Below are 14,287 nucleotides of genomic sequence, written 5' to 3'. Positions count from 1 at the left end.
AGCACCTGAAAAAGAGGCAATATGCAGCTGAATTTCCAGGTGAATTTCTGGAAAACAGTTTTTAATGAACTATTCTAACATGTGGCCGTTTGTCAGATTGATGTAATTTAAGAAGGAACCATCAGTTATTATGTGCCTCTGGTGGGTCTGCTCTGCAATCTGCATATCAATGAGAGCTGAGAAGAAGCACAGATCCCATCTAAAGTGACCTTGAGCAATGCACAGAAGTTACAGGAAGAGGCAGATTGTGCATTCTGGGTATTGTACTGATTGCCAGTGAATAAAGAGAGAGTTGCATTGTTTGTGCAGAGCCGACTGACCCAGGTTCAACATGAAACAAAATGTCTGATTACTGGCTTTAACAGTGTTCTACTGATCAGTAATGAATGGAGGAACACAAGGCCAGGTTGGTGACTGATGGGGTAATCTGACAGTCTGCAGAGTGTTGTAGAAGGAGGAGTGTTACTCTGTCTCTGAACAAGTAGGGCATTGAGCAGTCACTTAAATGTATGCCCCATGGTCTAAGTGTTCTTCTGTGCTCTGTATTGTTACTGTCTGTATGAATAGAGCACATATCACAGCCTGCATGGAGTTTAAAACGAAGCATTAATTAGATAATTGGCTATTTATTGTAAAAAGCTTTCGGGGCCTGATAAGCTTGTGCATCCTTTTATGAATGATGCAATGGAATTGGAGTATTCATGAATAGGGTACTTGGAAATTTTCCTCAATGACTTGTAAAGTTTATCCAGTAGACAGTTTAGTTGCTCTCACCAAGGATATATTTAATGGTGCTACTGCACTCCAGTTCTCGCAGGTCCAACCCTCTGACTTTGTTATCAAACCTGATAGCGAGGATGGTGCTGTTGTTGTCTGGAGTGCCGGCCTACCTTATAGAGGCTGAGTACCAACTCTCAGACACTTATTCCTATCTCCCCATCGACCATGACCTCACCACCGAATATCAAGTCATCTTTCCAGGATTGCCACTGACCTCATCTACTGTGGAGATCTTACCTCCACAGCTTTACCCCACACAGACTGGACTGTCCTGGTAGATCCATCATTCCTGCCTGTTCCTGCCTCACTGAATACATTTATTTCCACTTGACTCTATTCTCTCTCCCGCTGTCAGTCTCTTCTTACCGACATTTGTGATTCCTGTGATGTCCTACGTGATTTGAACAATTTCCAGTTTTGGGCCCTAACTGTCATCTCCTCATTACGGATGTTCAATCCCTTTACACCTCCTTCTCCCACCAGGATGGCCTGAGGACTCTCCGCTGCTTCCTCGAAGAGACCAGAACAAGGCCCCATACACCACTCATCTCCTTTGCCTGGCTGAACTTGCTCTCTCATTGAACAGTTTTTCTTTTAATATGTCTCACTTCCTCCAACTATAAGGTATAGCTGTGCATGGGCACTGGTGACACAATGGTTAGCACTGCTACCTCACAGCATCAGGGGTCTAGATTCAATTCCTACCTCTGGTGACTGCCTATATGGAGTTTGCACGTTCTCCCCGTGTCTGCGTGAGTTTCCTCCGGGAGCTCTGGTTTCCTCCCAGAGTCCAAAGATGTGCCCTGCATGCTTTCCCCTCGTTATATCCTCGCTCAGCATTGAGGTAATAATATTTCTAATTAGTGAGGTAACTCCACCTCTCTGCCATATTCCCTGTCCCTCCTGTAAACTTTATAAACAAGGATATTTAGTTCCCAATCTCACCATCCTGCAGCCATGTCCCTGTAACAGCTACGACACATCATCTTCAATTTGCATTCGCGCCTGCAGCTCACCCAGTTTATTCCTCACAATCCGTGCATTTGCACATAGAACTCCTCATTAGGCTGTACCCCCTGATCTGTCCCTCAGCACTGATTTTTGCTAAGCAAGGATTTTATTTGCTTGTTATTTTTCTCTTTTTGTTTAACCAAAATACTCTGTAGTTTGGCCATTAGCTGCAGTTCCTGAAGTTGGATTCCTGACTATTGCTTACTCTTGTGCCCTGTTACTTGTTTTTGAAACTTCGCCGAGGCCTCCCCTTTCCCCTATTGCAAGTTTAAAGCTTTTACGACCACCTTATTTATCCCTGGTCCTAGATCGGTTCAGGTGGAGACTGTCCCAAAGGCACAGATTGTTAAACAAATGGATGCTGTGGTGTGAAGAGACAAAAGTTCAGCTCCTTTTCATAAACACCTTTATTTCACTTTCACAGACTCTGCATTAAACTCAATCATCACATCACAAGATCCAGAGTCCATCTGAAGCCCCTTTACATATCAGTGTCAATCATTGAACACTTAACATAAATGAGACAATCATTGAACACTTAACATAAATGAGACAACTAATTGCAATGTCTCTTAACCCATTACTTAACACAGATCCCCCCCGTCCCAATACTGATGTCTGTGCCCATGAAATGGAACCCGTTCTTCCCGTACCAATCCTTTTGCCACGTGTTTACGTCCCTAAATTTCTCATTCTTCTGCCAATTTACACGTAGATCGAGAAAACTCTTAACCTAAAGAGCTATTGTGGGTGGGTAAATTGAAAATTGTAAATCTGAGATTGATCAGATCTTTGCTAAGCAAGGATTTTAAGCGATATGTTTGGAACCAAAGCGCGTAGATGGAGATGAGATACAGACCAGTCATGATCAAATTCAATCAAACAGGATGGAGGGGCTGTATAGTCTACCCCTATTCCTATCATTCCCAAAACCTTTCAGCACTAGGATTTGCTCACGTTGTTCGTGGGTGTGTGTGGACTAATCAACAGGGATTGAGAGCTGTAATTTGGTGGAAATGCTTTATGGACTCCTGAGGAAAGTATGTGAAGAGAAAAGGATACCGTCAGATTGGAAGGAAGGTTATGTAGGGAACCTTCTGAAGAAGGGTGATCTGTGTCTTTGTAAGAACTATCGTGGGATCATGTTGCTCCCTGTGCCATGGAAAGGACTAAACCACGTCACATAGAACAGAATGAAAGGGGCAGGAGAAGATATCTTGAGAGACAGCCATACAGGATTTTGCCAAGGAAGATCTTGGGTTGTTCACATAGTAATCCTACGGAATATACTCGAACATTGGAATGGAATTCATCGATCTACATTAATCTTGAAGATTACGAGAAGGCATTTGACAACATTGACCAAAACACACTGTGGAATTTGATGACAATCCAGGGAAAATACATAGAAATTACATAGCATTTACAGTGCAGAAGGAGGCCATTCAGCCCATCGAGTCTGCACCGGCTCTTGGAAAGAGCACCCCACCCAAGGTCAACACCTCCACCCTATCCCCATAACCCAGTAACCCCACCCAACACTAAGGGCAATTTTGGACACCAAGGGCAATTTATCATGGCCAATCCACCTAACCTGCACATCTTTGGATTGTGGGAGGAAACCGGAGCACCCGGAGGAAACCCACGCACACATGGGGAGAATGTGCAGACTCTGCACAGACAGTGACGCAAGCCGGAATCGAACCTGGGACCCTGGAGCTGTGACGCAATTGTGCTATCCACAATGCTACCGTGCTGCCCAGTCTCCTTCATGAAGAATACCTATGATGAAATGAACTGTTGAGTCTTGCATAGAGGAGCCTTCTCTTATAAATTCAATGAACAAACTGGCGAGAGACAAAGCTGTTTGATGGGGCGGTGGCCGGGGGGGGGTGGGGGGGGGGGGGGGGTGGGGGGGGTGGGGTGGGGGGGGGGGGGGTGGGGGGGGTGGGGGGGGGGGGGTGGGGGGGGGGTGGGGTGGGGGGGTGGGGGGGGGGGTGGGGGGGGGGGGTGGGGTGGGGGCACAGTGGTTAACACTACTGTCTCACTGCACCAGGGACCCAGGTTCAATTCTGGCCTTTGGTGACTGTGTGGAGTTTGAACATCCTTCCCGTGTCTGCATGAGTTTCCTCCGGGTGTTCCAGTTTCCTCCCACGGTTGAAAGATTTGCTGGTTAGGTGAGTTGGCCATGACAAATTGCCCCTTAGTGTCCAGGGCTCTGTCTGTTAGGTTAAGGGGTTATTGGGATAGAGCAGGGAAGTGGGTTTAGCTGGAGTGCTCTTTCAGAGGGTGCTGACTCGATGAGCTGAATGGCCTTCTCTGCACTGTAGAGATTCTATGATTCTATGTCACCATTCCTACCTTAGCTTGTGATTGATTAGATTTTGAGACAAACAACATCAGGCAGAAGAAATGGCATACAATGGACCCTCACAGAAGAGCTGGAAGATTTACTTTGCGGATTATTAGGTTTATTATCCTACAACCACATACAGATGCAAGATAAAACCTGTCACCCAATGTAAAAATCGGCCAAATGGGCTTTAATATCAATATATAGAAGGTAATATAAATGAACACGAGAACTAACAACTCCATTAAGATGAGAAACACTGAGCTGGATGAAGTAAAGTCTTTTTCCTATCTGGGTAGTGTCATAAGTAATACCGGCGAGACAGACTAGAGTATAAAGATCAGAGTTGGGAAGACTAGAACACATTCATCACTCTCTCCAACATCTGGAAATCAAGAGAAATCACCAAGGCCACAAAGATCTTCAACTCGAACATAAAGTCTGTTCTCCTTTATGGCTCTGAAACATGGAGGACCATCAAAACAATGTTGATGAAAATCCAACCCTTCAACAAATGTCTCCAAAGACCAAACGCCATCAGTAATATTAGACTATGGGAGGAGACAAAACAAGACCCAGTGGTCCTCCAAATCAAAGTGAGAGCAGAATTGGATAGGCCATATTTTGAGGAAGCCACAGAACATTACACGGGAAGCTCTCACATGAAACCCGTAAGGAGATAAAAAGCGAGGCAGACCAAGAAACAGAGGAAGCGGGATACAGGAAAGGAGCTGAGAGCTGAGGGCTATACATGGCAACAACTGGAGAGTTTGGCCCAAGACAAGATTAGATGGAGAGAACCTGACATGGCCTATACTTCATTAAGGAGTGAATAGGCTAAGAAAAATTACGCAACAGCTCCATTATTGTATTAAAGTTCTCCTTACTAACACCTGGGGGCTTGTGCCAAGGTTGGGAGAGCTGTCTCACAGACAAGCCAAGCAACAGCCTGACATAGTCACACTCACAGAATCATACCTTGCAGACAATATCCTAGACACCACTATCACCATTCAAAGAACAGTACAGCACAGGAAGAGACCCTTCGGCTCTCCAAGCTGCACTGATCATGAAGCCTGTCTAAACTAAAACCTTCAGTACTTCCAGGATCCGTATCCCGCTATTCCCATCTTATTGATGTATTCAATGATCTGTGGATCTGTACGGTCAGATATCTGTGCCTGTCAATGTTCCTGAGGATTCTGCCATTTACTGCATAATTCCCACCTGTGTGAGGAAGACCCTTCATTCCTGGGTATGTCCTGTCTCACTGGCAGGACAGAACCAGCAGAGGTGGCGGGTGGCACAGTGGTACAGCCAGGAGAGAGTTGTTCTGAGAGCCCTCAACATCGACTCTGCACCCCATGAAGTCTCAGAGCTTCAGATTAAACATGGGCAAGGAAATCTTCTGCTGATTACCACGTACCGGCCACCATCAATAATAATAATGATCTTTATTGTCACAAGTAGGCTTACATTGCAATGAAGTTACTGTGAAAAGCCCCCATTTGCCACATTCTGGCACCTGTTCAGGTACACTGAGGGAGAATTCAGAATGCCCAAATTACCTAACAGCACGTGTTTTGGGACTTGTGGAAGGAAACCAGAGCACCCGGAGGAAACCCGCGCAGACACGGGGAGAACTTGCAGACTCCGCACAGACAGTGACTCAAGCTGGGAATCAAACCTGGGACCCTGGTGCTGTGAAGCCACAGTGCTAACCACTGTGCTACCCACTGTGCTACCCTGCTGCCATATCATCAGCTGATGAATCAGTAATCCTCCATGTTGAACACCACTTAGAGGAAGCAGTGAGGGTGGCAAGGGCACAGAATATGCTCTGGGTGGGGACTTCAATGTCTATCACCAAGAGTGGCTCGGTAGTACCACCACAGACCGAGCTGGCCGGGTCCGAAAGGACAATAGCTGCTAGACTGGGACTGTGGCGGTGAGGGAACCAACAAGAGGGAAAAAGCATACTTGACCTCAACCTCACCAACCTTCCTGCTGCAGATGTATCTGTCCATGACAGTATCGGTAGAAGTGACCACCTCACAGTCCTATTGATTCCTGTCCTGTCTTCACATTGACAATTCCCTCCATCGTGTTGTGTGGCACTACCATCATGCTAAATAGAATAGACTTTGAACAGATCAAAAAACTGAAGACTGGGCATCCGTGAGGCGCTGTGGGCCATCAGCAGCAGCAGAATTGTATTCAACCACAATTTATAATCTTATGGCCCAGCATATCCCCCACTCTACCATTACCACCCAACCAGGGGATCAACCCTGGTTCAATGAAGAAGGCAGGAGAACATGCCAGGAGCAAGATCACACACATCGAAACATGAGGTGTTAACCTGGTTAAGCTACAACACATGACAACTTGTGTGCCAAACAGCATTAGCAACAAGTAATAGACAGAGCTAAGTGATTCCACAATGAAAGCATCAGACCTAAGCTCTGCAGTCCTGCCACATCCAGCCGTGAATGGTGGTGGACAATTAAACAACTCACTGGAGGAGGAGGCTCCACAAATATCCCCATCCTCAATGATGGAGGAGCCCAACACACATGTGCAAAAGACAAGGTTGAGGCATTCGCTACAATCTTCAGCCAGAAGTGCGGAGTGAACGATCCATCACAGTCTACTTCAGAGGCCCTCAGCATCATAGATGTCAGTCTTCAGCCAATACGATTCACCCCATGTGTATCAAGAAATGGCTGAAGGCACTGGATACTGCAAAGGCTATTGGGGCCCTGACAATATTCCAGCAATAGTATTGAAGACTTGTGCTCCAGAACTTGCCGTACCCCTAGCCAAGCTTTTCCAATACAGCTACAACACTGGCATCTACCCAGTAATGTGTAAAATTGCCCCGGTGTGTCCTGTACACATGAAACAGGACAAACCCAACCCAGCCAATTACCGCCCTATCCATCTACTGTCCATCATCAGCAAAGTGATGGAAGGAGTCATCAACAGTGCTATCAAGTGGCACTTACTCAGCAACAACCTCCTCACATACGGTCAGTTTGGGCTCTGCCAGGGTCACTTCAGCCCTAATCTCATTACCACCTTGATTCAAATATGGATAAAAGAGCTGAATGCCAGAGGTGAGGTGAGCGTGACTGCCCTTGACATCAAGGCAACATTTGACCGAGTGTGGATTCAAGGAGCCCGAGCTAAACTGGAGCCAATGGGAATCAGGGGGGAAACTCTTCGCTGGTTGGAGTCGTACCTGGCACAAAGGAAGATGGTTGTGGTGGTTGGACGCCAATCATCTCAACTCCAGGACATCACTGCAGGAGTTCCTCAGGGTAGTGTCCTCGGCCCAACCATCTTCAGCTGCTTCATCAATGATCTACTTTCTATCATAAGGTCATAAGTGATGCAGATGACCGCACAATGTTCAGCACCATTTATGACTCCTCAGATAATGAAGCAGTCCATGTCCAAATGCAGCAAGACCTGGGCAATATCCAGGCTTGGGCTGACAAGTGGCAAGTTATATTCGTGCCACGCAAGTGCCAGGCAATGACCATCTCCAATAAGAACGAATCAAACGATCGCTCCTTGATGTTCAATAACATTACCATAGCTAAATCCCCACAATCAGCATCCTGGGGGTTACCATTGATCAGAAACTGAACTGGACTAGCCATATTAATACTGTGGTTACAAGAGCAGGTCTATGGATAGGAATCCTGCGGTGAGTATCTCACCTCCTGACCCCACAAAGCCTGTCCACCATCTACAAGGCACAAGTTAGGAGTGTGATGGAATATTCTGCACTTGCCTGGATGAGTATAGCTCCAACAACACTCAAGACGCTCGACATCAAATAAGCCCGCTTGATTGCTCCCCCTTCCACAAACACTCAAACCCTCCACCACCGACGAACAGGGGCAGCCGTGTGTACCATCTACAAGATGCACTGCAGGAACTCACCATGGTTCCTTGCACAACACCTTCAAAACCCACAACCTCCACCATTTAGAAGGACAAGAACAACAGGTACATGGGAACCCCACCACCTGGAGGTTCCCCTGCAAGTCACTCACCACCCTGACTTGGAAATATATCGCCGTTCCTTCACTGTCGCTGGGGCAACACCCTTGAACTCCCTCTCTGACAGCACAGTGGGTATTCCTACACCTCAGGGAGTGCAGCGATTCAAAAAAGCAGCTCACCACCACCTTCTGAAGGGCAACTAGGGATGGGTAATAAATGCTGGTGTAACCAGTGATGCCCACATCCCGTAAAAAATGTGACTACCTACATGGATCTTGGTCCTTTTTCATCTATCAATTTCTGCCAGACTCCTTTGCAGTTTTGAAGATATGCTATACTGTCAAAGTCAAGACTTACTGAAGCCTGATTGGTGTTTCAGGTGATTGTGAAAAGTGTTCAAGAGATGTGAACAGTTAATACTTTCCTGTAACTGGCATCACAAATCTTCTGATTATTTGTGGCAAATTGGTAGAAAAGCTTTTAAAATGAAGCACGTGGCAGGAATTGGAAGTTGTTGGCTTTAGTCTCTCTATGCTGAGCTGGAGGAAGCTGTGGTTCCTTCTCAGACTGTATTTGAGATAAACCATCTGACAACATGGGAGGTGTGGAGTAAAAATGATGAAGCACTTCAGCTGAGAGCCATTGGCATAAATGTGGAATCTGATCTCATGGCTTCAGGTTGTGTTGCCGTGGGGCATGTTGTGGACAACTATAACCCAAGGAAAGTTCTCCGAAAGAAAAATCAGATCAGGCAGCACCTGTGGAGAGAAACATAATTAATGTTTCCGTTCGAGAACCTGCCATTAGAAGTAAAAGAGATTCTCTGTTTGTTCCCTGGGTACATTGCAAACTTTTCTACAAGGGAAATTACTTTAAACAACATGGGAGCACAGGAAAAGGGCTCGAGCTCACAAAAATACACAGGTCATAAAATATTTGGAGTTTAAAAAAATATTGTGAAATGCTAAACTGTAGCACAGACTTTCAGTTTAAATCAGAAAGCCAAAAGACACCTGTTTTAGAAACTATCATATGAACTTTGCTTAACAATGAGACAAGTACAGTATCTGTGTTTGTAATATTGTCATGGAATGTTTGTGCAGTTATATATTGACTTTGTTTTAGTGAGTAACTCTCTTATTTACCCACTCTAGTCTCTGGTCCGACTGCCATTGCTGATTTCACAATGTGATGAAGTGCTCCGATTTTTCGAGTCTCGTTCAGAGGATTTGAATCCACCAAGGGAGTAAGTACTGAGCAGAAAGCTGATGAACCGAAACTAGCTGGATGCGTGTGCTGATAGCTGAATGTAAAGTGCATTTAAATCATTGGTACAACCTGGTGTTTAGCCAATGTGACGAGGCTGCAGCAAGGTAAGAGATTAGAAGCTGGATGAACATAGTGAACGATAGACGGAAAGACAATCAGCTGCTTCATCAAGCCATTCCTTTTTGGCCAGGGTGGAGCCAATCGCAAACCCCAGTATCTGCACAGTTGTAAATTTATTTGGTGTCTCACTAAAAGGTCTGGAGGCTGTATTGTTAAACGTAAACCATTTATTAGTAACCTATAACTATATATATCCAAAGCACAACCCTGAATTGGTGCTGTATCCATGCTGGCTCCTTCCTGACTACACTACACACAGTTTACTATCATGAGATTGTCTGTGGAGAGTCCCACCTCATCATCGAATCCCTACAGTGCAGAAGGAGGCCGTTCGGCCCAGCGAGTCTCCACCGAGCCTCTGCAAGTACACCCTACTAAGGCCCACATTCCCCGCCCTAAACACACTTAACCTGCACATCCTGGGGCACTAAGGGGCAATTTTATCATGGCCAATCCACCTAACCTGCTCATCTTTGGACTGTGAAAGGAAACCGGAGCACCTGGAGGAAACCCCTTTAGAATGTGCAAACTTCACAGAGACAGTCACATAAGGAGGAATTAAAACTGGCTCTCTGTGCTGCCTGGCAACAGGGCTAACCATTGTGCCACCGTGCCTTAATCCTGGCTCTGCTTAAGAACCCTTATACTACACCTTCCCCAAGTCCTAACCCAAATATATTTACAATACAATCTTTACTGGTTACCCCTTCTCCAGTCTCAGATGGTCTGGAGGCTTGACAAATCTTGTTCTGTCACATTTGGAAAAATTATTGCATAATAACTCCGTTAAGACAAGGCTTCATACAAACTCTTGTTTATTCGAACAACGGGAAGGACCGCTGCAACGGTGTACAGTGCTGCGTCTCAGCGTGGGGACCATTGCGAACATCGGTCTGGGCTGCGGGTTTTACAGTCCCACCGAATAGTTCCTATTGGGTGTGCGCCCGCTCGCTTAGTAAGAGAACTTGTATTCAACAAACCCCATGGGGAGATCAGTGGACAAGGCCCAAGTCCTTTGTGGTCGTCATATTACACCCCCCCTTAAGTCAGTTTCACCCCCGTGTGTCCACGATGAGGAGGCCTCTTCCACCTCTTCCCATTCAGCCTCGAGTCTGTAGTAGATGAAGCCAGATCTCTAGGTGTGACACGGATTGGCGATTTTCACTTCCGCGGGGAGCACCTAAGGGTCACCAACGTAGTTTATCCTTCGGCAGTGGTTTTCGGGGGAATTCGGGGGAATACACGATTCCTCGGCCTCCATGTCAGAACCAGAGTCCTCACAATTGGGGGAGATGGACATAGGGTCCTGTCGTAGTATGGAGAGAGGTTCTATAATCAAATAAGAACCGTGCCAACCGAGTCTCTCGATGAGGCCGCTGCTTCTTTATGCGGTTCTTGAAGGTTGCAAAGCTCATGTTGCCAGTCCGTTAGATGGCAGTTGATATGGCGCCATCCTAATATGTTTGATTGGTGTGTGACAGACCACAAGAAGATGGTGCAATCCCTTCTATCACCGCTGCTCGGGTACAGTGTTGGGCCTGGTTACTGACAGTCTATCAATATTCCAATATCACTGTGGAACACGAATAGTCAACACTGCTTTGAGTCCTGTCCCTGGCTCCCTTGCCAGTGCCAATTTATTGATGGAGGCCTGGAATTCCCCACTCGTGCAGGCCATGCCATTGTTGGAGACTAAGACCTCTGGAAGGTCGTGTGTTCTAAATCTGTGCCGAAGTTTCTCAATGGTGGCGAGGGAGTTTGCCGAGGCCATGCGATGTACCGCCATTGGAATGCACATCCGCCAATATCAGCAACACAGAGCCCAAGAAAGACCCGGCGAAGTCCTACATGTACCTGCCTGGCCACTCCCATGGGTGAGGGGAGGCCAAAGGGAGGTGTTTATGGTTTGCCTGGCATACGTTACATTGTTTAATCAAGTCTGTGTTGAGCCCAAACAGAGTTCCTGGCGAGCATCTTCATTTTGGAAACTCTAGGGTGGCCGTTACGTAATTCCATTAGGATTGGATGTCACCCTGGATGGGAACCTACCCAGGATCCTCGCAAGATTATACTGTCCTTGACATGAGTTCTTCTCTCTTAGTTAGGTATGGTTTTATGTCACCAGAGGATTGTCCACTGCTCCCTCATTCAATTTCATGTGTTTTAGCTTTGATAATGTGGGATCCTTCTGTGTCCAAACCTTGATTTGCTTCGCCGAATCCAGGAGGGTTTCTAAGAAATCTAAGGCTTTTGTGACTTCTTCTAATGCAGGCAGGGGAGCCAGGATTGTGGACCGGGACAGGACTCAAAGCATCAGCGATGACTATTCGTGTTCCAGGGTGATGCTCAAAGGAATATTGGCAGACTGTCAGTAACCAGGCCCAACACTGTACCCGAGTGGAGGCAAGAGGAGGGATTGCACCATCTTCTTTAAAAAGGCTCAATAAAGCCTTGTGGTCTGTCACTATCACAAAATGGCTACCATGGATGTACTGGTAGCACAGTCGCCAGACTCCGGCGCCTGTTCAGGTACACAGGGAGAATTCAGAATGTCCAATTCACCTTACAGCACGTCATTCGGGACTTGTGGGAGGAAACCGGAGCACCCGGAGCAAACCCACACAGACACAGGGAGAACGCGCAGACTCCGCACAGACAGTGACCCAAGCCAGGAATCGAACCCGGGACCCTGTTGCTGTGAAGCAATGTTGCTAACCACTGTGCTACCGTGCCGCTGAGATCAAAGTAGCTGAGTGGTCTTTCCCTACCCTACATTCGGGGCATTCAGTGTCTGCATTACGTCCCTGACGAAATTAAATCCTGGTTCACAGGCTTGTGGGGGTCAGGGTGCAGCTATCTGGAGAACAGTGGAGGAGTGTATGGAGGATTCCTGAATGATGAAGCTTGGAATTGCCCAGGTAATGAGCTGGAGGAAGGTGGTGTGGGTTGATATGGGGCTATTGCTAACATCACATTATGAGTCTCCAAACAACTGGGAGCTGCTCTCAGAGGGTTAGGAGGAGAGGTTAAGTGTGGGCTCTACATTGAAGTAACTAAACATAAACTTAAAGGCTGCCTTCAGGAAAACCAGGTTTGCAGTGGGATCTCAGGCAGGTGCCAATCCCTTAATTTGCAAATGCAAAGGGCATGGTGAACGATGGCGATGCAATTCTGACAAAGCTTTTGATAGAACCTTCCAAACGCTTAACCATTACCATCTCAAAGGACAAGGACAGTGGACTCATGGGAGCACCACCACCTCCCCGTACAGCTCCAAGCCACACCACCCTGAATTGGAACTATATTCTCAATTGCTGCCTGTCACAGAGTCATAATCCCAGAACTCTTTCTAACAACACCTTAGCTATACCTACACCTCATGGACTTGGGCGGTGCAAGCAGCTCACCGTCACCTTCTGGAGGGCAATTCAGGATGGGCAATAAATGCTGGCCTTGCTAGTCTACACACATCTTCTGAAAGAATAAAAATAATTGTACACAGCAAATGTATTGGAGACTTAGCACAGCATTTAGCATCTAAATTTGTTTGCCTTTACTCTTAAATTCTGCTTCAGTCTGAACTATAGAAGCATGTCATTGAGACATTTTCTTCCATATCCCATGTGCATTCTGCATGTGTTTTCAGTGACATTGACAGGGAATTTTGGCTGATGTACACTGGGAAACCCATGATAGTTTACAGGCAAGAAAATCTTAAATGAGAAGAGACCAAAGCGGTGAAGCATTGTCCTGTCCACTTTACCAACTACATGCACAGAAACACGAGCAGGAGGAGGCCATTTGGCCCTTCGAGCCTGCTCCGCTATTCCTTTTGATCATGGCTGATCATCAAATTCAGTACACTGTACACTGATCCCACCTTCCCCTCACCCCTTGATCTCTTTGGCCCCAAGAGCTATATCTAATTCCTTCTTGAAATTACACAATGTTTTCGTCTCAACTACTTTCTGTGGTAGTGAATTCCACAGATTCACCACTCTCTGGATGAAGAAATTTCTCCTCACCTCAGTCTTAAAAGGTTTACCTCTTATCCTCAAACCATGACCCCCAGTTCTGGACTCCCCCACCATCGGGAACATTCTTCTGAATCTACCCTATCTAATCCTGTTAGAATTTTGTAAGTTTCTATGAGATCCCCTCTCACTCTTCTAAACTCCAATGAATATAATCCTAACCAACTTGTCTCTCCTCATGTGACAGTCCCACTATCCCAGGAATCAGCCTGGTAAACCTTCACTGCACTCCCTCCATAGCAAGAACATCCTTCCTCAGATAAGGACACCAAAACTGCCCACAATACTCCAAGTGTGGCCTTACCAATGTCCTATGCAATTGCAGTAAAACATCTCTATTCCTATACTCAAACTCTCTCGCTATGAAGGCCAATATACCATTTGCCTTCTTTACTGCTGGCTATACTTGCATGCTTACTGTCAGCGAGTGACGCACAAGGAAACCAAGATCTCGATGAATATCCACCTCTCTCAATTTACACCCAATCTCGATGCCCTATGCTGCTCTTGCTCATGTACTGCTTGTTTGGCCCCTTGTTCCGGCTGTAACCAATCACTATTTGTTGACGTACCATTGTCAATGTACTCTGTCTATTATTCTTTTGTCTACTCTGTACGTACTGTGTATGTTCCCTTGGCCGCAGAAAAATAATTTTTGCTGTACTTCAGTACATATGACAATAAATATCAATCAATTCAATAA

General features: G+C 46.3%; 1 protein-coding gene across 3 annotated transcripts in view; it reads left to right on the top strand.

Moving 5' to 3' along the window:
* Window positions 1–14,287, top strand: part of sh3pxd2aa (SH3 and PX domains 2Aa) — a 367,257-nt gene that overhangs the window by 139,942 nt on the left and 213,028 nt on the right. For all 3 annotated transcript variants that reach the window (XM_038822069.1, XM_038822070.1, XM_038822068.1), the window contains exon 5: window positions 9,316–9,407. In XM_038822069.1, coding sequence (XP_038677997.1) covers window positions 9,316–9,407 — 92 coding nt within the window. The remainder of the gene's footprint in view (window positions 1–9,315; window positions 9,408–14,287) is intronic.

This window comes from Scyliorhinus canicula, chromosome 16 (assembly GCF_902713615.1).
Source record: "Scyliorhinus canicula chromosome 16, sScyCan1.1, whole genome shotgun sequence".
Lineage (NCBI taxonomy): Eukaryota > Metazoa > Chordata > Chondrichthyes > Carcharhiniformes > Scyliorhinidae > Scyliorhinus > Scyliorhinus canicula.
The sequence above is the reverse complement of the archived record's forward strand: the minus strand, read 5'-3'. Positions and strand labels throughout refer to the sequence as shown.